General features: G+C 41.1%; 1 protein-coding gene across 1 annotated transcript in view; it reads right to left on the bottom strand.

Moving 5' to 3' along the window:
• Positions 1–26,350, bottom strand: part of LOC134535873 (1,5-anhydro-D-fructose reductase-like) — a 61,404-nt gene that overhangs the window by 18,559 nt on the left and 16,495 nt on the right. Inside the window, exon 2 of the mRNA XM_063375214.1 lies at positions 7,949–8,116. Within this exon, the coding sequence (XP_063231284.1) occupies positions 7,949–8,116 (168 nt within the window). The remainder of the gene's footprint in view (positions 1–7,948; positions 8,117–26,350) is intronic.

Genomic DNA, 26,350 nt, shown 5'->3' with positions numbered 1-26,350 from the left:
TTAAGTGCATGAGCATATCTCCAAAAATACTTGAAGAATACTAGACAACACACATATCTATATCACGCATAAGATAAGATATGTTATTTAGTTTCATTTTCGTTTGAAACGGGATACCGAAGTAAAGCTCCTATTTTTTTTCTCAAAAGAAATGAAATCGTTACTGTTCATGAATTGCGCATGGAAATGATTGAAAAATAAAAATATTTATTTTTTTCACTATCAAAAACACGAACGAACATTTTGCCATTTCATAACCACTACCCGAAAGCGACCTAACAGTTTTATTTGCCATTCTAAGCATTGAGACAGGAGTTGAAAATTATGATGTGCACCAGTAAAATCAACTCATTCAGCCCAATTGGACTGCTAATTTTCAGTCGTGAGGTATGCAAGGCAATGCATACCAACAGGCATGGCGTAAAACCCCGAATTATAAGTGACACTGCTTTCGAATAGTACGTTAGACCTTCGAGTCCTTTGCCGAAGCAACCTTTAACGTGTGACGGTTTATCTTCAAGACTGCATTCAGTGAGGGACCAGCAGCGAAAGAATATACAAAATCTGTCGAGCTAATACAACCTGGTGAATCAACAAAGAAAAACTTTTTCGGCAAACAATTTTTTTTTTTGCGTTTGCAAATTTTTTTCACACTATTTTAAGATAATTTTATATTTTTTTCACGTCCGAGTTGATCATTTGACAGTAAAAGATAAACACCAAAGCAGTCAGCTGGCTAAGCAACATACAACTGTTACATTTTTACTAGAAGATAGCGCCACAAACAAACCCATGGACGTATAACTGGAGAAAAAAAAGGGGGAGGGCAGAAGGGGCTTGTGCCCCGGGCCTAGGGGGAGGGGGAAGAAGGAAGTGCCGCGATAAACTGGCAGAGTAATTTTTACAATAGATATTTATGTGAATATCGTAGTTTTAGAACACAAAACATTTTGGAGGGCAGATGAACTGAATTATTTGTAATGAAAGATACAGATACTGATATTTTTTTCGCATACTATACAACTTGCGAAGGGTTGAAAATGAAATGACTGCAAATATTTGGAATAGTGTAGTGAAATTAATGTGAGGTGTTGCCGGGAGAAAGGTTCTAGTTTGGTTTGTCTGAAGAAAAAAAGGGGGCGCCAAGTTGTGTTCTTACACCCCGGGTCGAAACAACTGCACAAACCCTCAAACGCCATAAGGCTGCACGGAAGAACGCAAGAATTGAGAGCATGAAATCATGTTCGATACAGTTTTGAATTAACCGTTTGAAATGTGTTAAACAATACTTTTTTTTCTTTCTTTCAGGATTTCATTTATAAGGCTATACAGTCTCCTTTCCCCAAAAATCCTAGAAATAGGAAATTTTCAGGGTTAGTGGGAAGATTTGGTTTTTTTTTTTTTATTGCTTTAGAGGTTACGTCCATCCACTTAATCTAGCGGCCAGTGTGTCTGGCTGGTGGCCCGAGGGGTCCGGGTTCGAATCCCGGCCGGGGAGGGTGTTTAGTGATGAACCTTCCTACCTCTTCCCGCGCAGGAGAATGGCAAACCACCGCAGAATCATACTGCCTTGGCAAGCATAGGGATGTCAAAGCCCGTTCCCGTGACACTGACACACAGTGATGGGTGAAATGGCTCATCATCATATAGGTTATAACCCAAAGCTAAAACAACTTTAGGGAAAAGTACCCATAAATACAAACTGTTAATTCTAAACAATTTAAAAAAGTTCTCCTGCTTTAAATTCATTAATGCAATTGGAATTTAAGTTTCTCAAACCCATTAAATTACTTATTGAGTTTTAAAAAATTAATAAAATGTAAACTACAGCAATATTATGGATTCGATTTAAATCACTGGCAAGAATATATTACAGAATAAAAATAACTTAGTAAACCATGCCCTTAAGTACATTACATTTTGACAAAGGGAAGCAAATGCTTATCTACAGAAACTGAAAGAAAAAAAATACGATTTGGATATTTTTAGGATTGTTGGCAGAGGTGCAGATCTGTTGGATTCGCATGGTAAGAGGGAAGGGGGGCTGAATCTGCAGTACAAAGGTTTTTGCGAGTGGATCCGGGATCTAATCGGTTTCAGTTGTTTTTTTCCAGTCAAGTAGCAAATTTCGTGTTGATAAGACTGGTTGCTGCCCAAGTCTTGCTAAAATTAAAAAAAAAAAAAAAAAAATGATGTGCGACATCTAACCTCGACAACAAGCAAATTCACGTGTTCTCTTATAACACGAAACTCGGACACGAAATTTAACGTATAATTCTTTAAGAATAACGCCCAACGTGATGAATATACATAAAATTGTATTTTCATCTACATTTCTTGACGCGAATCGAACGTAGTTTCCGCAGAAAGAATTCGTTGCCGAAGCAGCTACGCGGACTAGTGAATCAATCTATTTGAAAATTTTAAAACTGTATAATGAGAAACTGCTCCGATAAAAAAAAAAGGACTTTTCAAAAACATAGTTAACATTAAACAATGATATTCAGATCAGCTGTGCGATCTTTATTTTAGTTCGCGCTGTGGTTACACATTTTCGTCCCTTGTGAGTTCCGTTCCATTGACGAAATGACTCCTACCGAATGCCTTACACCGGAAGAAGGTCCGCGAACCGTGTGAGCTGGCACGAGCTTGCGGCCTGTCCCTGTGTGTGCTGGCACGAGCTTGCGGCCTGTCCCGTGTGTGCTGGCACGAGCCTACGGCCTGTCCCGTATGTGCTGGCACGAGCTTGCGGCCTGTCCCGTGTGTGCTGGCACGAGCCTGCGGCCTGTCCCGTGTGTGCTGGCACGAGCCTGCGGCCTGTCCCGTGTGTGCTGGCACGAGCTTGCGGCCTGTCCCGTGTGTGCTGGCACGAGCTTGCGGCCTGTCCCTGTGTGTGCTGGCACGAGCTTGCGGCCTGTCCCGTGTGTGCTGGCACGAGCTTGCGGCCTGTCCCGTGTGTGCTGGCACGAGCCTGCGGCCTGTCCCGTGTGTGCTGGCACGAGCTTGCGGCCTGTCCCGTGTGTGCTGGCACGAGCTTGCGGCCTGTCCCGTGTGTGCTGGCACGAGCTTGCGGCCTGTCCCGTGTGTGCTGGCACGAGCTTGCGGCCTGTCCCGTGTGTGCTGGCACGAGCTTGCGGCCTGTCCCGTGTGTGCTGGCACGAGCCTGCGGCCTGTCCCGTGTGTGCTGGCACGAGCCTGCGGCCTGTCCCGTGTGTGCTGGCACGAGCTTGCGGCCTGTCCCGTGTGTGCTGGCACGAGCTTGCGGCCTGTCCCTGTGTGTGCTGGCACGAGCTTGCGGCCTGTCCCGTGTGTGCTGGCACGAGCTTGCGGCCTGTCCCGTGTGTGCTGGCACGAGCCTGCGGCCTGTCCCGTGTGTGCTGGCACGAGCTTGCGGCCTGTCCCGTGTGTGCTGGCACGAGCTTGCGGCCTGTCCCGTGTGTGCTGGCACGAGCTTGCGGCCTGTCCCTGTGTGTGCTGGCACGAGCTTGCGGCCTGTCCCGTGTGTGCTGGCACGAGCTTGCGGCCTGTCCCGTGTGTGCTGGCACGAGCCTGCGGCCTGTCCCGTGTGTGCTGGCACGAGCTTGCGGCCTGTCCCGTGTGTGCTGGCACGAGCTTGCGGCCTGTCCCTGTGTGTGCTGGCACGAGCTTGCGGCCTGTCCCGTGTGTGCTGGCACGAGCCTGCGGCCTGTCCCGTGTGTGCTGGCACGAGCTTGCGGCCTGTCCCTGTGTGTGCTGGCACGAGCTTGCGGCCTGTGCCCGTGTGTGCTGGCACGAGCTTGCGGCCTGTCCCTGTGTGTGCTGGCACGAGCCTGCGGCCTGTCCCGTGTGTGCTGGCACGAGCTTGCGGCCTGTCCCGTGTGTGCTGGCACGAGCTTGCGGCCTGTCCCTGTGTGTGCTGGCACGAGCTTGCGGTCTGTCCCGTGTGTGCTGGCACGAGCTTGCGGCCTGTCCCGTGTGTGCTGGCACGAGCTTGCGGCCTGTCCCTGTGTGTGCTGGCACGAGCTTGCGGCCTGTCCCCGTGTGTGCTGGCACGAGCCTGCGGCCTGTCCCGTGTGTGCTGGCACGAGCTTGCGGCCTGTCCCTGTGTGTGCTGGCACGAGCTTGCGGCCTATCTCTGTGTGTGCTGGCACGAGCTTGCGGCCTGTCCCGTGTGTGCTGGCACGAGCTTGCGGCCTGTCCCTGTGTGTGCTGGCACGAGCTTGCGGCCTGTCCCTGTGTGTGCTGGCACGAGCTTGCGGTCTGTCCCGTGTGTGCTGGCACGAGCTTGCGGCCTGTCCCTGTGTGTGCTGGCACGAGCTTGCGGCCTGTCCCGTGTGTGCTGGCACGAGCTTGCGGCCTGTCCCTGTGTGTGCTGGCACGAGCTTGCGGCCTGTCCCGTGTGTGCTGGCACGAGCCTGCGGCCTGTCCCGTGTGTGCTGGCACGAGCTTGCGGCCTGTCCCTGTGTGTGCTGGCACGAGCTTGCGGCCTGTCCCTGTGTGTGCTGGCACGAGCTTGCGGCCTGTCCCTGTGTGTGCTGGCACGAGCTTGCGGCCTGTCCCTGTGTGTGCTGGCACGAGCTTGCGGCCTGTCCCGTGTGTGCTGGCACGAGCTTGCGGCCTGTCCCGTGTGTGCTGGCACGAGCTTGCGGCCTGTCCCGTGTGTGCTGGCACGAGCTTGCGGCCTGTCCCGTGTGTGCTGGCACGAGCCTGCGGCCTGTTCCTGTGTGTGCTGGCACGAGATTGCGGCCTGTCCCTGTGTGTGCTGGCACGAGCTTGCGGTCTGTCCCCTGTGTGCTGGCACGAGCTTGCGGCCTGTCCCGTGTGTGCTGGCACGAGCTTGCGGCCTGTCCCTGTGTGTGCTGGCACGAGCTTGCGGCCTGTCCCTGTGTGTGCTGGCACGAGCTTGCGGTCTGTCCCCTGTGTGCTGGCACGAGCTTGCGGCCTGTCCCTGTGTGTGCTGGCACGAGCTTGCGGTCTGTCCCTGTGTGTGCTGGCACGAGCTTGCGGCCTGTCCCGTGTGTGCTGGCACGAGCTTGCGGTCTGTCCCTGTGTGTGCTGGCACGAGCTTGCGGCCTGTCCCGTGTGTGCTGGCACGAGCCTGCGGCCTGTCCCTGTGTGTGCTGGCACGAGCTTGCGGCCTGTCCCTGTGTGTGCTGGCACGAGCTTGCGGTCTGTCCCCTGTGTGCTGGCACGAGCTTGCGGCCTGTCCCGTGTGTGCTGGCACGAGCTTGCGGCCTGTCCCGTGTGTGCTGGCACGAGCTTGCGGCCTGTCCCTGTGTGTGCTGGCACGAGCTTGCGGTCTGTCCCCTGTGTGCTGGCACGAGCTTGCGGCCTGTCCCGTGTGTGCTGGCACGAGCTTGCGGCCTGTCCCGTGTGTGCTGGCACGAGCTTGCGGCCTGTCCCTGTGTGTGCTGGCACGAGCTTGCGGCCTGTCCCGTGTGTGCTGGCACGAGCTTGCGGCCTGTCCCTGTGTGTGCTGGCACGAGCTTGCGGCCTGTCCCTGTGTGTGCTGGCACGAGCTTGCGGCCTGTCCCTGTGTGTGCTGGCACGAGCTTGCGGTCTGTCCCCTGTGTGCTGGCACGAGCTTGCGGCCTGTCCCTGTGTGTGCTGGCACGAGCTTGCGGTCTGTCCCGTGTGTGCTGGCACGAGCTTGCGGCCTGTCCCGTGTGTGCTGGCACGAGCTTGCGGCCTGTCCCTGTGTGTGCTGGCACGAGCTTGCGGTCTGTCCCCTGTGTGCTGGCACGAGCTTGCGGCCTGTCCCGTGTGTGCTGGCACGAGCTTGCGGTCTGTCCCCTGTGTGCTGGCACGAGCTTGCGGCCTGTCCCGTGTGTGCTGGCACGAGCTTGCGGCCTGTCTCTGTGTGTGCTGGCACGAGCTTGCGGCCTGTCCCGTGTGTGCTGGCACGAGCTTGCGGCCTGTCCCGTGTGTGCTGGCACGAGCTTGCGGCCTGTCCCTGTGTGTGCTGGCACGAGCTTGCGGTCTGTCCCCTGTGTGCTGGCACGAGCTTGCGGCCTGTCCCGTGTGTGCTGGCACGAGCTTGCGGCCTGTCTCTGTGTGTGCTGGCACGAGCTTGCGGCCTGTCCCTGTGTGTGCTGGCACGAGCTTGCGGCCTGTCACGCCCGGGGCAAGGACGTCAGATAAGGCGCCGGAGCTCGGGAGCCACCCGGGAATAAGGGAGAGCCTTCGTCGGCCTGCGGTACGCCTGATGTTGCGTCACGCGCTCTTGGCACGAGCGTCACGGAACACGGAGGACAGCTACAAGGGCTGGTGCGACGATGTCGGCTCTCTCACTCCACACAACGGAGCAGCGCGCGAACGAGCAGTCTCTTCAGAGTAACCACAGGGTTAGTTTTATTTAAAGCTAACGATCAAATTCCGATGAAATCGCACCATTGTTAAGAAACAATACCATTTCCGAAGGTTTTCACTATATTGAATCATAGAAACTCAATTTAAATAGAAATGTCTATCAGCATTTTAAATTATATGTGAATTTTTTTTCTTTACTCATCTTAGTGTTTATTTATTTTTTCTAATAAAAAATATTGAAACTACCCCGTTACTGGCAATACACTGATTATAATTAATTTTCTCATTGCAATATATAAACGGGCTCGGTGGCACAGCGGTAAAGCGCGCGATTGTTAACCTCAAGGTATTTAAAACTTTTGTGCTCTATGGCAACAAGTTCACAGGGTTGAGAGCCACACCCGAACAGTTCCGAAGTTCTCCGAAGTTTGCCAATCGCTCGTGAAAAAACACTATATTTAAATGATTTATATATATTACGATCATAGAGCAGTTTAAATAACTCTAATCCAACCTAAAAAAAAACTTTAATTATAATTACGATAACATAAACCAACCCAAACTTCACAATGCAAACGCTACAGATCAGCCAATGTTTAGAGAGCGTCAGACCAATATGGCACAATAAGCTGAAGGAGGAAAAAAAAAACGGCTTCACATACTTACCGAGTAATCATGCAGCCGTGGCCACCTCCTGGGTATCATACTGATCGAACCTAACATAACCTCACATTTTACTTAGGTAAACTTCGGAAATGTTCTAATTGTGATTGTGGCTGTCAGCCCTGTGAACTTTACGAAGTCTATCCATGACGGGAAGCCTTCTTTTCACAGACGAGAGAGCCAAAACCCGAAGTTCATGCTTTTTTTTTCCCCGTATCTTTTATGTAGATATCCTAACCAAATCAACCGTTCAAAATGTTTTAAAGTATTTATAATGTAGGTAACCTAACCTAATTGACCATTAGTATCCTTTTATCAACACCGCCATATTTATTTACAATGAACAAAAAAAAAACCGAAGATGCACGATCGGACGTTTGGCTCTCTCGTCTGTGGAAAGAAGGCTTCCCATCCATGGCAGCAGTCAGGGGCGTAGCCAGGACTTTTTTTTCGGGGGGTGTTTACTTACACCCGGCCCCCGTACTAGGGAGGGGTCCGGTGGCCCTCCCCCCCGAAATTTGTTTGATTTTAATGTGCAATTAGGTGCTATTTAAGTACTTTCGTAATAAAAAAAATTGGATTTAAATAACATAAATCTGGGTCCCGACTTTATTATATTTTTAACGAGACACCGTTGAAAACTCTTTGCTGAATATTAAGGGTTATCGGCTCAAGGGTTCTTTCTTAGTTTCATCTAAGTGCATTTGCAACAACTAGACAAGTGTAAATTTTGTCATAAGTACATATCTATCTATCTATATATATACATATATATATTTCGGGGGGTGTTTGGACACCCAAAACACACACCCCCCCCCCTGGCTACGCCCCTGCAGCAGGGCAGAGGGAAACAAGGACAGCGCTGATTGCAGATATCGTCGCGCATTGGAAGGCACCCGCGACACACGGCAAGCAGGGGACGCCAGGCGCTGCATCGCAGAGGCCAGGACGGGGGACCAAGGGACCAAGGGACACGAGGGGGACTAGGTGTCCGCACCTTGCTGGTGATGAACAGGTCCTCCCTCTTCACCTTGCCCTCGGCGATCTTGGCGCGGATGGCCCGCCCGATCTCCTTCTCGTTGTCGTACAGGAAGGCGCAGTCGAAGTGGCGGTAGCCCACGTCGATGGCCGTCTTCACTGCCTCCTCCACTTCCCCTGGGGGCGCCTGTCGCACACCGGCACAGCTGACACTCGTCCCCTGACACAACTCTCCACCCAGATGAACGATACCCCCCGCTCCGAAGTTATGACAAAATTTGCAAAATATCAGTGAAGACGGCAGTGGCGTAGCCAGGATTTGTGTATGAGGGGTGTTAAGAAGCATGGCCCCCCCCCCCGGGAAAATTTGGATTTTAAGATGTAAAATAGTGCTATTTTAGCAGTTTTCGGTACTTAAATTTAAATATTGTAATGGTAAATTTTTTTATTAATTTTTAATATGAAATTTGTTTGAGTGATGAATAAGAAATTTAATTACGTAAAGATTTGGTGCTAGGGGGGGGGGGGGTTAACACCTAACCCCCCCCCCCCTGGCTACGCCCCTGGAAGACGGTATGTTACTACTGTGTGACAGCCACGTCGCCGACGGCTACTACCGTAGGGGGCGCGGAAGACAACCATACTGGAAGACTACCATAATGACAGTATTCCGCCTGGCCTCTTCGAAAAAGGCGGAAAAGTACCATACCAGAAATCTGCCATACGTTCAAAGGACGAGACGGAATTCTGCCATATTTTCTTATACATCACTCTATGGAAAGAGTACAGCAGCATTGTCCTCGAAGTAGTGTATAGAATACTCGGTAGGTAGTGCTGTCAACCCTCTAGCTGTTTCTCAGGTTAACTTTAAAGCTTACAGGTAGCGCTTCTGACGGTGATAGTTGCAATTACAAATAACGTTCAGATCGCGGACGAGATGAAAGCACTGCATTCTTATTACGACGATTTAATATATATATATATATATATATATATATATATACACACACACACATACATACATAAATATGGTAGTTTTTGCCAAAATTTCTTATATATTCTAGGGAATCAGGAAAACGGCCTTACTCGTAAAATCGTAATGTAACTAGCTTCATAGAAGTTACATTTTTTTTCACACTGGAATACATTATTTAATGAGTGCAAATCCAACGCAAATATTCAAGGGTTTTCTTATGTAATGTTTTCATTTTTTAGGGTGACAAACACAAAAAAAACACTCAGATATTAAGATTTTTAATGTCCATATTAAATCATTTAAAGTCTACGAAATGTGTTTTTAAGATGCTGAAATGCGAGGGAAATATTTTTGTGTAGTGTAGTTTGTTGGCACAGGGCAAGCAGCACAGGCGCTCTAGGGAGTACATGAAATGTTGGTGGGCTCTGCACAGGCTTGCAGTCTTTCAAAAATAAACTCTGCTGAAATTTAAGTATTTTTTCTATTAGGAAATAAAAACTGTTACTATGCGTAGCATATTATTCTGCTTCTTTAATAGCGTGCATCAGATGGAGTTAAACTTTATAATACAGTCATCCAGGATTCGGATACACGTTTAGAATTTCTGTTTACGCATTAAAAGAATTTAAATGATGGTGAACATTTTAAATGCTAAACATTTTGAAAATATCAATAATTGATATTATTTCAATTATTGAAAGTTACTTTAAAAGCATACTGTAATTGCCATTTTTAGCCATTTTCAAACGGCGTTGTAGCCAAGAAATATAGACAAATCTCCATTATGTTTTAATAGGCAAAAATTGTAGTTCCTCGCCAGAAACTTAGTCGCTTTGTCCCCCATTGTCACCGCGACAAATTTCGAGTAATCGTCCCAAACCGAAGGCACTGCACGCGTTCATAGCATACTGCTGGGCGCGCCGGACTGCCGTGTCTGTGTGAGAATGGAACAAGAGATACTCGCGGCTCCTATCTTAGAATGCGAAGAAGCGTCAAAGAGGAGACGAAAAAAAGATTGCTTCCTGACCCGGCGCGCCGCGGCGTTGCTGCTGTAAGCTCAGATTACGAGGAAGTATTACCACCCTCGTGAATAATTCCCATCTTACTCGCTAAAGATTCCAGTTCGGCTCTACGATTCGTTAGCATCATGTCGCAGAACTATCGGAAGTCAAACAAGGGAGGATTTTATTTATCTGCACACAGAAAAAAAAAGACGGGCACCAGTTTGGCTTCATAACACAAAAATATTGTAAGTATTTGAAATAATTTAAGACAGTGAACCATAAAACTATTTGGTTTGTTATTTTAATAGCTAGTAGAAAGTTAGAAGAAAGCAAATTTTTTTTTTAACATATAACGTCATTGCTGTACTTCGATGCTCTGAAATTTAATGGTAAATGAAATGTATTTTATCAATACTAAACAAATTAAAAATATTTCCAGCAAGAAAACATCAACGTGTCTGAAACGCCGTCCACATCATATCAAGTTATTGCAGCAGAACTGTAAGTACCACATTATATCTGCATTCTGTAAGTGAATTTTACACAGTTTCGTGTACATGAATTAGTCCCTGCAGAAAACGCCTCAGTCATGAAATCATTGAAAATGAGTTAACTCTTTATTAGTGGTTTCATATATATAATTATATATTACTCTTTTGACGTGACAACGTCTAATAAATCGATGAACGCCGGCTGCACGCACGAAAAAGTGTCCCACTACGGATGTGTTCTGTTTGCTCATTGTACGCATGCGTGGCATCTCTCTTCATGCTCATTGTAGGGCCTACGCATGCGTGGCATCTCTCTTCCACTCGATTGGAACAACCATCAATTTGACTTTTCAATTATATTTTCGTCGTTTGAATTATTAATATTATGTAATTTAACGATCGTCCACCGATTTTCAGCACAATCGGTACGGTTATTTAAAAGTAATGTTGAAAATTCAAATACGTTTTGAACCAACAATGGTGTTTTACAGTTACACATAATAATTCAAATTACACCCGGGATCTTTTGCACAATGTTTTAAAAAATATTGTAACACATTATAAATAAGTTTGGTGTATTTGGGATGCGTATTTGTTATAAAATCGTGTTAATACTATACCCCTACAGTGAACAAAGTTTTTATAATTAGATATATATAACATTTGAAACTACATTACATTAATATGGCCTCGTGGGCATGTGGTTAGCGTACCTACCTCTGAAACCAAAGATTGTCGGTTCGAAACCCGGCAGTTACGAAATTTTTTTTGTTCTTGTAAAAATAAATATGGCGCACGCAACATTTCAAAAGTAATAAATATATTTGAATTAATAAATGCAAATAAAAGTAAATTTATTAATTCAATTGCACATTTCATTTCACTCCTTTGTATCCATACAAAATAGTGATAATTCAATAAAAATGATTCAATTTTATTCATAAAAGTATGCAGAGGTAGATTTTATCATGCAAAGATTGAAAAATTAAAAAAAAATTCTTCCTCAAAGAATATAATATTTTTAATGCCTAAATGGTATGGTTGCAAAAACCTATTACGGCTCAGTCTCAGGCCGAATATATTTCCTTTTCTTCTGGATCAATCATTTCATCAATGTTTTGTTATGACGTTGTCACGTTAAACTATCGTCCGTAAACCGACTTTACAGACAACCAATTTTTTTTGTTACAATAAAAATAACTCAGTCAATGGACTATTATACTACTTTCTAGTCACTTCATTGAGTTCTTTTTATTATAAAAAGATGTAATCAATATGCGAAACCATGAATATGAAGTTAACTCATTTTCGATGATTAGTGACTGAGGCCCTTTCTGCAGGGACTGGTTCAAATTTTCCCAGCGTAGAGGTTGCAGACCGACTTTCGGTATGAGAGGCTTGGTTGTAAATATAAAATGTTATTTTTATAAGCCTTTAAATAAAAAATTGGTTGTCTGTAAAGTCGGTTTACGGACGATAGTTTAACGTGACAACGTCATAACAAAACATTGATGAAATGATTGATCCAGAAGAAAAGGAAATATATTCGGCCTGAGACTGAGCCATAATAGGTTTTTGCAACCAAACCACTTAGGCATTAAAAATATTATATTTTTTGAGGAAGAATTTTTTTTAAAATTTTTCAATCTTAGCATGATAAAATCTACCTCTGCATACTTTTATGAATAAAATTGAATCATTTTTATTGAATTATCACTCTTTTGTATGGATACAAAGGAGTGAAATTGAAATGTGCAATTGAATTAATAAATTTACTTTTATTTGCATTCATTAATTCAAATATATTTATTACTCTTGAAATGTTGCGTGCGCCATATTTATTTTTAAAAGTACAAAAAAAAAATTTCGTAACTGCCGGGTTTCGAACCAACAACCTTCAGTTACAGAGTTAGATACGTTAACCACATGCCCACGAGGCCATATTAATGTAATGTTGTTTCAAATGTTATATATATATATATATATATATATATATATATATATATATATATATATAAAAACTTTGTTCACCGTAGGGGTATAGTATTAACACGATTTTATAACAAATACGCATCCCAAATACACCAAACTTATTTATAATGTGTTACAATATTTTTTAAAACATTGTGCAAAAGATCCCGGGTGTAATTTGAATTATTATGTGTAACTGTAAAACACCATTGTTGGTTCAAAACGTATTTGAATTTTCAACATTACTTTTAAATAACCGTACCGATTGTGCTGAAAATCGGTGGACGATCGTTAAATTACATAATATTAATAATTCAAACGACGAAAATATGATTGAAAAGTCAAATCGATGGTTGTTCCAATCGAGTGGAAGAGAGATGCCACGCATGCGTAGGCCCTACAATGAGCATGAAGAGAGATGCCACGCATGCGTACAATGAGCAAACAGAACACATCCGTAGTGGGACACTTTTTCGTGCGTGCAGCCGGCGTTCATCGATTTATTAGACGTTGTCACGTCAAAAAATAGAATAAAAGGCTATACGTATAACGATTTAAGAGAGAGGGGCGAGTGAAAAATAGCCTGATAAAACTTGAAGACGATCCAACCCTATGTAAATAAATATCACGATTATAAATGAAAGACGTTAAATAATGTTTGACAATTATGATAGTGCTGTAGAAAGTTAATTTTTATTGCATCTCAGGAATTTCGTACCAACTGATAAAATAAACCTTTCAAACCGTTTGTAATTAAAGCCTGTTAGAAGAGGCACAACGTAACTAAGAAGAAATAATAAAATGATTAACAATATTGGATACATTTGCTCGCACAGAGATAGTGTTTCACATGTTCTTACCATTTGCTGCATATTGATTATTGTACTATAATTATTTAACCTATGTAAGGTTTCATTAATTTATTAATGTAGTTAAAAATACAAAACATTTACTCCATTGTATAGGTATTCTGCTTGCAAAGTTATCTTTACCATATGAATTGAAATAAAACTTTCAATCATATTACGAACGACAAGATAATACAAAGGGTTTTTTTTTTAGTTGGGTTACGAAAACAAATAAAACTATCTCTAGTACGTAATTTTATTTGTTTACTCATGAACTAATGCTAGTAAGAAAAGTCTATGTAAATTTACCGTTATTATTAAAATGTAAATATTAAATTTTGATCTTTGTTCTATAAAGCCGTGACAAACAAGAGGGAGGAGCTGCTGACAGTTTCGTTTAAAAATGCCTCTTTTACAGTAGCTATTGACCTCGCTTAACAGTAGGCAATTGGTTACAAATATTAGCAATGTGTCGGGTTGGATGAATGCATTAACGAAATATAGCTTAACATATCCACGACATCGGGGTACTTAATGAGAAAATAGCCTAGACAAACTGAATGGGTAAGAGAAACGAGAGCACCCTGAGAACTCCTACGGACCCACGGCAACGTCCGCCACGTTTCACACTTACGAAAAACCCAGATTTTATTCCACCGGGAATCGAACACGAATCGTCTTGGTGAAAGGCGAGGTGCTGGCCTGATCACAACGCTTCCGTGTAGGATTAGAATACATACACTATAAAAATGTGGCCCAACTAGAGGGAGTACACGACAAAAAAAATGACGTCACTAAATACAGAAATAATATAAAAAATCGCAAGGGGAATCTTTTTAACTTTTTTCGTTACAATTAGTTTGCCAAGATTTTCATAATTCGTACAGGCCCATATTATATGTTGGCCCAATGTTGCGTAGCTAATTTCTTTGGATGAAAAATAAGAAACCATTTTTTTAAATTGAAATTTTACCCTTTTTCCATTTTTATGTTTCAAATCCTTTGAAATGTTCGTAAATCTTATAATTTTTATCCAAAATTTTTGCCTGAAACAATTTTTGATAAGAAGAACCATTGTTGCAGGGGGTTTAAAAAATAAAGGGGTAGGATTAAAAAAATCATAATTAATATACCATGCACACTGTTGAATACGTTCTGTTTTATCGTGAAACCTTAAATTATTATGTACATCTTTCGTCTGGAATAATTTTTTATACGACCAACCACAACTGCAAGGGGTTGAAAAACAAGGGTTGGCAGACAAAAGTAATTAATAAATTACCAACTGAAATTAAGGAAATTGTCCATTTAAATAGGTTTAAACAAGAACTAAAGAAATATTTGGTAAAAAAATCCTTTTATTCAGTTGAAGAATACCTTAGGGTATAAGCATTTTAATATGTTGGTTTTTGTATTTCAGCAAGTATGGTGGTTAGGATGTATCAGCAACCTAAATAATATTGCCAAGACAAAGATTGTAGTATCCAGGAGTGTGGTTATGTTTTGTATTTAAGATTTGTGTTTGTCTATATGTTTTAATTTTTTGTTTGTATTTTGTATATTGACAACTCCCTTCTAGTATGTACTGGAGAAAACAGGAGGCAACTAAATAAATAAATAAATAAATAAATAAATAAATAAATCGATAAATAAAAGCATAACTCTGTTCGTAGGCATAACATCTAACTCGTACAAATTATAAATTTTTCTTTTAATTTTTTTTCTTAAACTTTTGTCTAAAACAATTAATTAGAAATTCTTTAAGAAATTCATTGTTGGATGCATTAGTTTAAAAAAAAAAAATCCAAAATATTATCGCTGCATGGAACATGAGAAAATGTTAAATCGATCTGTTTTGAATATTTGCGAACAGATAGGTTTTTATGTCAGTTACATTAAGTTTTTAAAATGTTCAAGGAGTTTATTGAAGTTTAAACACAATTTCCAGAATAAATAGTTACTTCGAAATGTACCTACGCCTGTAGGCTATGCCAAAAGGAATTTTTTTTATTACGCCACTTTTTGCACCAAATATTCGATGTTTTTTTTACATACAGGACGAAATTTCTTTACAACAGGCATACGCATCTACACATTAATTAATTAAACAAATTGAAAAGTTAATGAAATTGTTTGGTTAATGTATTACTAGATGTAAGTTTAAATAGAGGTAGTAGTTATACAAAGAATATTATGTTATTACTGACGTATTTTAAATAATATAAAGATGACAAACGATTCCAAAAATCATTGTGTTTGTAACAGTTTTCCTCAAGAAATTAAAGCTAACCTACGCTAATATTTTGTGTTTTCTTACTTTTAGGACGGCGAACGAAACTCAAAATGACACCAACACCGTTATAGTTGACCATGAACACTTAGTTTTGATGTATTCTTCTTCAACGTCAACAAAAGTACATTACATCACAGATACTGAAAAGCACACACAAAAATTCCCGCTAAAGAGAAAACAGCTGAAACTCGTGAAATCTTGTTTAGAACTACGGAAAACATTGAACTTCAATCACGATACGATGGTACAGAAGCGACAGCCGATGAAACATTGCCCTCTTTGGAAACAATGGAAACACGCTCGGCTTTTAATTTATCGGGTCGCCGAATAGTTGATGTCAACAATTTTTTCTCTCCATAATTTGAAGCAACTTTGTGATCATGGTCCGTTTGGCTCCACTCTGAACAATATGGACATTGTTGGAGAAATACGGCACGGGCAAATATCTATTTTCACTTTTCAGTGTAATATGTGTAATTTTACTCAACGAATACAAACAGACAATACAGATAAAAATCAGATGGATGTAAATACAGCAACTGTTACTGGTATCATCAGCTGGAAGAGCTAACTGCAGCCATGAATATACCAGCTATGTCAGTGAACACTTACGACAAATATCACAACATTGTGAGTGCTGGCTGGGAATCAACAGCACTGCAAGAGATGGAAAAATCAGCTAAGGAAGAAACTCGGATTGCAGTGGAAAGCTTGCTTAAAGACCTTAATAGCAAGTCCGTTGAGCAGTTCAATAATGTTGTTGCAAAATTCATAGGAGGCAAAAGAATCAATTTCTATATGAAGAGAAGCTATAAAGCTAGAAGTCATGCTGCTGTTGTAGCATTTAATATAAAGACTCCTATTTACAAACTCCACAAATCCTGTACAAAACAAGCCCAGGAAAATTCACCAAAGTTGTTGAAGTAAGAAGATTTCTTCGCAACAAGAAACGCTTGAGATTTGACAAGGGAGGGGGGGGGGGGGGAAGTATCAACTCAAAAAAAAAAAAATTTTGTATGAACTGGCCGACAAAGATTATGGACAAAATGCTCAGAAGCCTGATATGACCAATGAGGAATTAGAAACGGCACGAGCGGAATTTCTTGCCATCCTTGCATCTTCAGAAAATGAACGTAATGAGCTACAAAATGGCACACTTCTGCAAAGAAATAGCATTCGCTGGAAAGATGAACGAAGGAAAATGTTGACTGCCTCAAATTTTGGCACTGTGTGAAAAAGACTTGTGTCTTCCCTATTATACGGGGATTTTGACACAGATGCTATGATTTGGGGAAGAGATAATGAAAGAAATGCTATCCAAGCATTAGAAAGTATTTGCGATGTTCAAGTGAAACCATGCGGATTGTTTGTAGATAGTGAGTTTTCTTTTTTGGGAGCCACTCCTGATGTCCTTGTTAATGACTATGGAATTGTTGAAGTGAAATGTCCTGCATCCGCTGTCCATCCATCGGAGCTCACACCAGAAGAGCTTATTTTGCGAAGGAAATTCACATTTTGGAAAACAAGTAAAGATAAGGCAAATGTTGGTGATCTTAATATATTTCATAAATATTATTACCAGGTGCAGGGCCAAATGCATGTAACGAGACGTAATTATTGTCTGTTCGGCCTGTGGACACCTCTAGGAATGAAGATTGTAAAGATTGAGAGGAATGACAATTTCTGGGAAGAAAATATGAAGAATAAACTTATTCAGTTCTACATGACCTGCATGCTGCCTGAACTGGTTGAAACACAACAGCCTAGATCAATGCCAATCAGGGATCCAGAGAACATAAACTGAAGTTATGAAAGTATTCTCCGCAAAAAATAGACCGTGAAAATGAAATAAAATGGTGGATGGACTTGTAAATGAGAGTATGGTAGCGAGAAACCGGCAACCCACTCCAACGAATGGTGATGTAACAAGATCTAGACGAAAGCTAATTGTCTGAAAGTTTATAGTATCTTATAATTAGTAGAAAATAAACTTATTTTTGTAATTATCAAGAAAAAAACAGGACAAGAACGTATAATGGAAAAATCATTTGGCATGATCTTGCATCTAAAACATTTTTGATGTAGTGAATCTCATTAGTGCATCCTAATGTAATGAGTATTATCTACTCTCAAAATGGCTTCACTGTTTTTTTATAAATTACCTTGCTGTTCTTTGTTATTAAAAAACGGAAAACGTAATTCATACCTTTAATAAATTAGGCATAAGATTAACTTCAATTTAAAAAATTTTTGTGGTTTCTAAAACTTATGTTGTATTTGCGTTGGTATTTGTTTGGAAACCAAAATAAATATTTTTTTGTTGTAAATTTGTAATGTTCTATTTTCCTAATTCTGCTAATTTAATGTGTTTTAAAGGATAACTATATTAGAAAATAAGCTTAATTAAGTTGTAAGTAAGTTTATTCAAAGTTAATTGCAATTTTTAATGCAGTAATAACCCGCACGATGACTGGTTGTTAGACTGTAAGGTATAACTGTCAAAATTTTGGATGTTAGTGTGTACAGAGAGTTTGAATACTCAAATGAATACATACGAATGTGTTTGGATGTAGCACCAAGTACTAAACAGCTATATATCGTATTTTTTAGCACTTCAAAAATTCCAATTCATAGTGTTGATGATTTTGGTGGTTGCTACCAGTGTAAAAAAATTAAGTACTTAATTATTTATGTCAATTACATCATATTTATGCATGAATTAATTATTTTGAACTGATTCTTGCTACAAGTTGACGCTTCATTTTCAAAGAATATCCAAAAACTTATTCCACAAAGTATTTTTTTTTTTTTTTTTTTTTTTTAACCATTTCGAGATTTCAACAGTTTAATGATAAACGATTGTTTTACCATGTTAACTAAATTTAAGTTATTTCTTTTAAAGGTCCTCTGATTCATAATGGTTCGTGTCAAAATAATTATATAGATTATATAAATTAATTATAAGTTAAACCCGACATTCGTTTTTATGGATTTTATTGTCATTGTAATTAAATTGATTATAACTAAATTTGCTACTTGATTATAGGTATAGAGTTGATTTATTCAACCTGTGAAGTTAACTCGCCAATACCATTGAATATATATATTCAATGCCAATACAGATATTAGTTTTTTTGATTGTTTGAATTAATACATTTTGCTTAAAACTTCACACCATTAAAGTACCTATTTTATAGTCTGAAGTTAATTTGAAACCAACAATTGAGAAGGTCATTTGCAATAAAACCTGTGTTGAGAAATTAATTTAATTGCAATAATGTAACTTTTAAGTTCCAGAAAATATTTAAATTTTAACTGGACAAATAAGTGAACAATAACTTTTACATTCAAATTCTGGAACACATTATTCCTTATTAATTTTATTTATTTTTGTATTTTGTAGGACTATATCAACTCTAAATGTATACTACTGTATCTTATTTATGTTCACGTCGTTTGTTATATTGTGTATATGTTGTATATCTGATTGTGTTTAATGTATCTTGACCAGTGTTCCTTGCCGTGTGTTCTTGTTAGCCTACATTGGTAAAAATAAAACCACTGTAACTTATGTACGTACTGGTACTAAATCATGCAATTATGTAAATTAAAATTGTTTTCATATGATAAAATGTCTGTGCTATACAACAGGAAAACCAAGAACAATCTCTGTGTTGCTGTAGTTTATGTTGTAATACCCTCAGTGTCTTAAAGAATAATTAAATAATAAGGTTAAAAGATTTGGAAGCTTTGATTACTGGGGCCCTCAATTAATAACTATAAACGTCAACAACAGAGGCGACACTAGGAGTAAACAAAGAAAATTTAGGGACTCCCTACAAATACTTGGGAGTAAAAGGATCGTTATTATATATTAAATAAATAAAAACAACTGTTACGTCTATAGACTTCCTTATTTTATTAATCATTGTTCTTTCTTTTTTATAGATTAAATTTTCCTTAGTAAAGTCTGTTTTTCATTGATAAGTGATCTTATTTACATAACTCACAATTACACTTATTATATGATATTCCTTAACGTCATATACGATAGGGCCGGCCCTGAATGACTAACAAAAATTAAAATATTTAAAAACAAGAATGAAATTAACATTGGTAACTTTAAAGGTCGTACATATAGTCCTTCCAAAACATAATATAAATTTCTTCTCCTCGAACTGCTTTTTACTGTCCGCTGTCTTACTTGGGTTACACTATTTTTGAGTTCGTGAATAAAAAGATAGAATTATGCGGGTATCACCCGGGGCTGTAGGTAGACGGTGATCGAGGTAGTAGGTCTAAAGATGGTGGATTCTGCGCAGGAACCGACTCCAGAGGTTCTGGCAGAGGATTTTGGTTGCCCCAAACTTGGAACCCTGTCAAAACAGGGTGTTGGTCCTGGCGCTCAGGAGAGGGCGTCTCGTCTCCGCAAACTCGAACCACGATTCGCGGTAGCCACGGAAGTCATCATGTTTAATTTTAAAAAAATAAAAAAAATACTAAATTTCTCTAGGTACTTTCAACTAAACTACTGACTGGTTAATAATAATTTTAGATAGGGACTCCATCCCTCTAGTCTGAGCAGACTACATAATATACGGTGCGATGTCGATGATTCGCCGAAGATCGCAATTACAAATGGTACCAGTCAGTCAGGAGGCGCGCACCGAAGTCAGTTCAGAGCGGGATATCGTCAGAATATCATAAGCGCGGGGTCTCTAGAGAATGGGAGGGGGGGTAGGCTCTGAGCCGAAAATTACCGAGTCCACCCGAAGGTGTCCGGCATAAAAAAATTAGATCTTACTGGAGTGACTGCGCGACTGAGGCGCTATCTTTTGGTGGCGAGAAGAAGTACTAATAAATCGACTTGTGACCGACGAGAGTGTCAAGCTAGGGGGTAATGGAGTAACCAGTGGTGCCACCTAGTGGCCTGAGACATAAGGAGGGGAGAGAGGTTGTCGTTACCTCCGCGCGAGCGCTGGTGTCGGCGCTGCCGACGCCTCACAAGTGGCATTAGTTATCACAGCCGTCGCTAGGTGTCGCGAAAGTCCAGAATCGTAACTGCGGCTGTCAAGCCTGAGATGGCCTTGACTTCGGTTAACGTACCCGAGCGGTCGTCGCTCCTAGCCACTTCTGAGAAGAAAGGGTGGGTGAGCAGGCGGGGGATGGCTTCAAAAAACGCATGGTCTGTGGGACACAAGGCCCACAGGATCCTCCTGTCGTGTCTTGCTGCTAGTGAACCTTATACCGATTCGTGACAGAGTTAGCAGGGCTCAGCACTGCTTCACAAGCTGCTGTAGGCAAAAGAAGACCCGCGAAGAAATAACGTTACTGGCTCCGACGTGCCTGGAGGCGGGAGAAATATTAGCCAGAATGCTAAGCTAGCATGAGGCTGGGAAAGAAAATCAGTTCGCCTCTGAGAACAGAGGCTGAGGGCCTGGCCGTAAAGAAAATAAGATGAGAGAAAAAGAAAAGAAAAAAATATATTTCCAAAAATATTTAAGATTACAAAATTTTAAATAAAACGTGCCTAAATCCCTAATACACGGCACATACTCCCCCACGTTAAAGCGGAGCTTAGGGGAAAGCAAAAACAAAAACCAAAAACTTCAGTAGGACGAGTTACCAGGTTCGCCTGTATCCTACTACTTACATGCTAAATCACAAAAAAATATATTTAACACTCTTATGAACTAATGTGCACATTCTTAATGACTAACATGATTAAATTCATTAACTTAATTAAAATTATTAACTTAAGTGGCCACTTAAACTAACACCTTATATTAAGTTTTCTTACAAACTAGTACCATGGATTTTTATTGTTACTTAATGTTACTACCTAGGTTTTGTATTCTTCGGTTAAACTCCTTATTGAGTCTTAAATATATATATAACTGTATGGCATGCCAAGGCTTAGAGAAAGTAATCGCTCCTATTTTAAATTCGGATGCGCTTTCTTAAGGTGGGAGATGTGCGCTCGTGTCACATACTCTCCGGAACTGGGGTCGGCTAGACTCACAGTCACTGGGGTTAGAAATCGTTGGATCTGTAATGGTCCAGTCCAGCGATACGATAACTTGGCCGATCGCTTATCGATGGCCTTACTCTGCGGGTGTGCTTTGCACATTACCGTGTCACCTACCCTGTAGGGGTTAGGGGAGCGGTACTTATTGTACCTTCTCTGACTTGTTTGGTGAGCCAAATTTAAATTCCTACGCGCCTTTCTCCAAATCTCCGTGATGTCCTTGGGATCATCCGGCAGTAGGTCTTCGAGAGACCAAAGATTGGAAAGGGGTGTGTTGGGCTTTTAAGTAAACATAATCTCAAATGGGGTGGATTTGTGTCCTTCATGTCGGGCATAATTAAATGCCATCTGTAACCACACCAAATTACTGTCCCATTTTTCCTGCGCATTCGCGTGGAACGCTATGAGCGCCGAACGAAGATTTCTATTAAATCTCTCCGCGTGCGAGGGTTTAGGGTAGTATGGCGATGTCGTCACATGTTGTATTCCATGCGAGAAACACATGTTCTTGAAAGTTCTGGATGTAAACTGTGTTCCGTTGACGGATACAATTATGTTCGGTAATCCTGAAGTTTTAAAAATGTGATTTTGTAATGCACGCACAGTGGTGTCAGCTGTAGCCTTACGGAGTGGAATAAGCCAAACAAATTTCGAAAAAGCATCTATGCCCACAAGAAGCATAGAGTGTCCGGATTTGGATCGAGGAAATGGCCCTACAAAATCAATAAAAAGTTTTTGCATAGGTCTTTCGGCTACTTCTGAGGCAAGAAAACCGTACTGTGTATTTAGTGCAGGTTTACTTAGTGCACATAGCTTACATAACTTAACTCGCTGTGTAATGTCCCGGTGCATTCCTTCCCAAATAAAATGGCGTCGGATACCTTGAATGGTTTTATAAATACCTAAATGAGCACCGAGAGGTGAACTATGGTAATATGTGAAAATCATATCACGCAGATTTTGTGGAAGGACAATTTTAAGGTGCCTTGACTGTTGTGTACGTTTTTGTAGAAGACCTTTAGCTAACTTATAAAATTTCGGAGCTGTACCAGTTTTAACTTGTTCAATTATTTTTGCCAAATATGGGTCGGCTTGTTGATGTGTTTGTATGTCCTGAAAAGCTAAGGGGAAATCGGTTAGGAGTGCCTGACACGAAATCTGAGGTTCCTCCTGAGATATTGTTTCGGAGGGGTTCTCGAACATTCGAGAAAGTGTGTCAGCCACAATGTTTTGAGTACCGCGAATATGTTGAATATTAAATTTGAGAGAAGAAATTTTAGTGATCCACCTTCCAAGTTTTCCTAATTGTTTAGGGTGAGCTAACAGCCAAGCGAGTGCCTGATTATCAGTTTCCAATAGAAATTCCCTATGTTCCAGAAACTGTCGGAATTTATCAATACCAAAAACTACTGCTAAACATTCCAATTCATACACTGAAGATGCTTTCCTTTCCTGAAACGTTAATGTACGTGAGGCAAAGGCAATGGGTTGCCTGGCACCATCTATTTCCTGAGACAATACCGGCCCTATAGCAACACTTGAGGCGTCTGTTTGTAAAATAAAGGGTTTACTAAAATCTGCCATGCGCAGAACAGGTGGATTCGCTATAGCTTCTTTCAAGAAATTAAATGCCTTGTCTTGTTCAGGACCCCAAATATATTGTGTATTTTTCTTACGTAATGCATTCAAAGGTGCCGCATGCTCGGCGAAATTTGGTATGTATTTGGCATAAAAATTAGCCATTCCAATAAAACGACGTCTTTAGGTGGTTTGAATTCCCTGATCGCCTGTGTTCGTTCTGGATCAATTGTAACACCTTTGTGTGATACCAAATGTCCAAGAAAAGATATTTCGGAAGCAGCAAATTTTACCTTTTTTGTATTTACAGTAAGGCCTGCCTTGCGCAGTCTTTCAAGGACAAGAGTCAGATGCTGGATGTGTTCCTCAAAACTTTCTGAATAAATTACAAGATCATCTAAATAATTGTAAACAAATTTAAATTTCAAATCTCCTACTACTTGTTCAAGAAGTCGTGTGAGTACTTGAGCACCTGTGGCCAAGCCAAAAGGTACCACATTATACTGGTAAAGATTCCAAGGTACGCAAAATGCGGTAATAGGTTTTGAGTCTTGCGTGAGTGGGATCTGATGGTACGCCGAATTGAAATCGAACACACTGAAATACCTGGCCTTACTAAACCAATGAAAGGCCGAGTTCAAATCTGGGAGGGGTGTTTGCGGTTTTTTAATCTGTTTGTTCTGTTTCCGATAATCAGTGACGAAACGTTCCGTGCCCTTGGGCACTAGAAATGCAGGTGAACTGAAAGGAGAATTAGAAGGTTCTATTACCTTATTATCTAACATTTTCTGTACGTGTTTTCTCATAATTTCCATTTTAGGACCTAAAAGTTGATAAGGGTGACTTTTGACTGGCATGGTATCAGTCAATTCAATTTGATATTCAATTAGGTTAGTTCGACCTAATTTCTTAGTTAGCACATCTGAAAATTCATTACACAAATCTCGAATAACAACTTGTTTACTGGGCTCGAGATGATCCAGGGACAAAGAATTTTTCTCGTCAGTGTTGGTAGAAACATTAGTAATTTGTCCTGACCTTTTATTTTCAGGTTCCACGAATGATATGACAACATTTTTATTAAATTTAAATACAAAACTTCCTGCTTTTAGATCAATCAAAATACCTGTTTTAGCGATGAAGTCGGAGCCTAGAATAAGCTGCGTGGCTAAGTTTTCTGCCACAAGAAAAGGGAAATTCCAAGTGAATAATTCTATCCTGATTTTCACTATAGCCACTTTGGATATACTAATTGGTTCGTCCGCTGCAGTAAAACAGCGCACATCCGTGACTTCTGTTTTCAGAACCTGCTTGTTCTTCTGTAATTCCCTAAACAAATCGCCTGAAATAAAACTACGAGTAGCTCCTGTATCTATCAGACCAATAATTTGATTTTTGCCAAACATTGCTTTAGTGTATGGTAATACAGTTCGGACGTGACCGAAAATGTTGTGACACTTACGTTTTCCTTTGTTAGTCAGGCTAACACATGTTTTGCAAATTCTTGTGAATTTCTCAGAATTTTCTTTATGATTAATTTGCTGTGTTATAATCTTCTGTTTGTGTTTTCTGTCTTTTTCTGTGTATTTCTTTCGTTTATTTTTCTTGTGTTTTTGTTTTCCTGTGTTATGCCTTTTTTGATTTTTGTTTTGTTTTTGTGATTCGTTAGTATGCACATTATGCACTGAAAAATTCCTCTTGGATGAAGTTTTAGGTGGACCAGGTAGAAATTTGCCTGGCCACCGCCTTACGCGTTTTTTGCCTTGTTGAAATTTGGTTTGAAATTTTTGTGGTTACATTGCTCAATGTAATGTCCTGTTTGCTTGCAATAATTACAGAAAGGTGTCTGTTGTTGTATGTTCTTGTTTGAACCATACTTATTATTTCTGTAGTAGTTTGTTTTCTGTTGTGGGTGGCTATTCTGTTGTTTCATGTATGGAAAACTATTTGCAGTTTCTGCCTGAGAATCATGCTTATCCACGGACTTCGCTGACCTGTTTCTCTGAGTGTCTGCATATTCGTAACTCATGGCCTGTATACAGAGTTGATATAGTTCTACAAAACTCCGTGGCCTAGCCTGGAAAACAGCGCGTGAGCGCTCTGCCTGATTTAGTCCGTCTACTATGCAACTAACTATTTCGCTCTCTGATACGCCCAATCTGAGAACCGCCGCGGCTTCTCTGATTGATGCTACATAGTGCGGCAATGCTTCATTACTTCGCTGTAGCCTGTTGTACCATTCCAAACGGTAATTTGTCAAAAGTCTGGCAGGTATAAAAAAATTCAAAATTTCTTCGTGGTATTTGTCAAAAGAGTAACTATTTTCTATTGCTTGACTCGTTCTTTCACTCAGTGGTGGTTGGGTGTAAGGAAAAACTATCTCCAACAACTGTTTGTCAGGAATGCCCCCTTTCTGTCTGATTTTAAGTAAGTGCCTTATGAATTCGATTAATTTATCTGGGTCAAGACCGCTTGTTTCTGGAAAACCAACAAGTAATCTCTCGACTGGAAGGGCAATTTTCCCATAACAGCTATATTCAGCCGCTCTTGGCGTAACTGGTAATGTTGTTTCTGGTTGATTCTGCGTTGATGGCGGAGGTGGGGGTGAAGGATGTGCAATTTGCGCGGTGGGGATGGTAGGGATCGGAGTTCCTTGCCCGGATGTCAATAAAGAATGAAACTGGGAATATGGATTAAAATATGGCTGGTTTGTGGCGAATGGGAAAAACAAATTTTGTTGTGTTAAAGGATGTGGATTTGCAGGCAAGTTACCGGAAAATGTGACACTGGTGATGGGAGCTGTAGAAACATGCACGCCTGAGGGAATTTGAGTGGTGGCTGCTGGGATGGGAGGGGTTGAAACCGTGATGAGTGATTGAGATGTTGATGTTGATGAAATGGACGGAACCTGCCTTGTTTGACACAAAGATACTTGTGTGTCGGGTTGCCTTATTTCCTGAGGAAATTCCGGATTTTCACTCTCTACATTTCCTAGTGTTTCCATTCCTAGGTTTTCTGCCTGGGCATTGTTTGCCCGGAGGTCCTGTTGAGTTTATAATTGGGCTGCCCTAGCTTTCAATTTAATTTGGAAGGCGTTTGTTTGTTGCAGACAACGATTTAGCTCTGTTCGATAAACACCATTGAGCACATCTGCGGAAAGTACCACAAGATTTTCCAGTCGTCTGGTGACATGCTCTAATCGCATAATGTGTCGCTTTACATTGGGCAAATT

This window comes from Bacillus rossius, chromosome 10 (assembly GCF_032445375.1).
Source record: "Bacillus rossius redtenbacheri isolate Brsri chromosome 10, Brsri_v3, whole genome shotgun sequence".
In the NCBI taxonomy this organism is placed as follows: Eukaryota; Metazoa; Arthropoda; class Insecta; order Phasmatodea; family Bacillidae; genus Bacillus; species Bacillus rossius.
The sequence above is the reverse complement of the archived record's forward strand: the minus strand, read 5'-3'. Positions and strand labels throughout refer to the sequence as shown.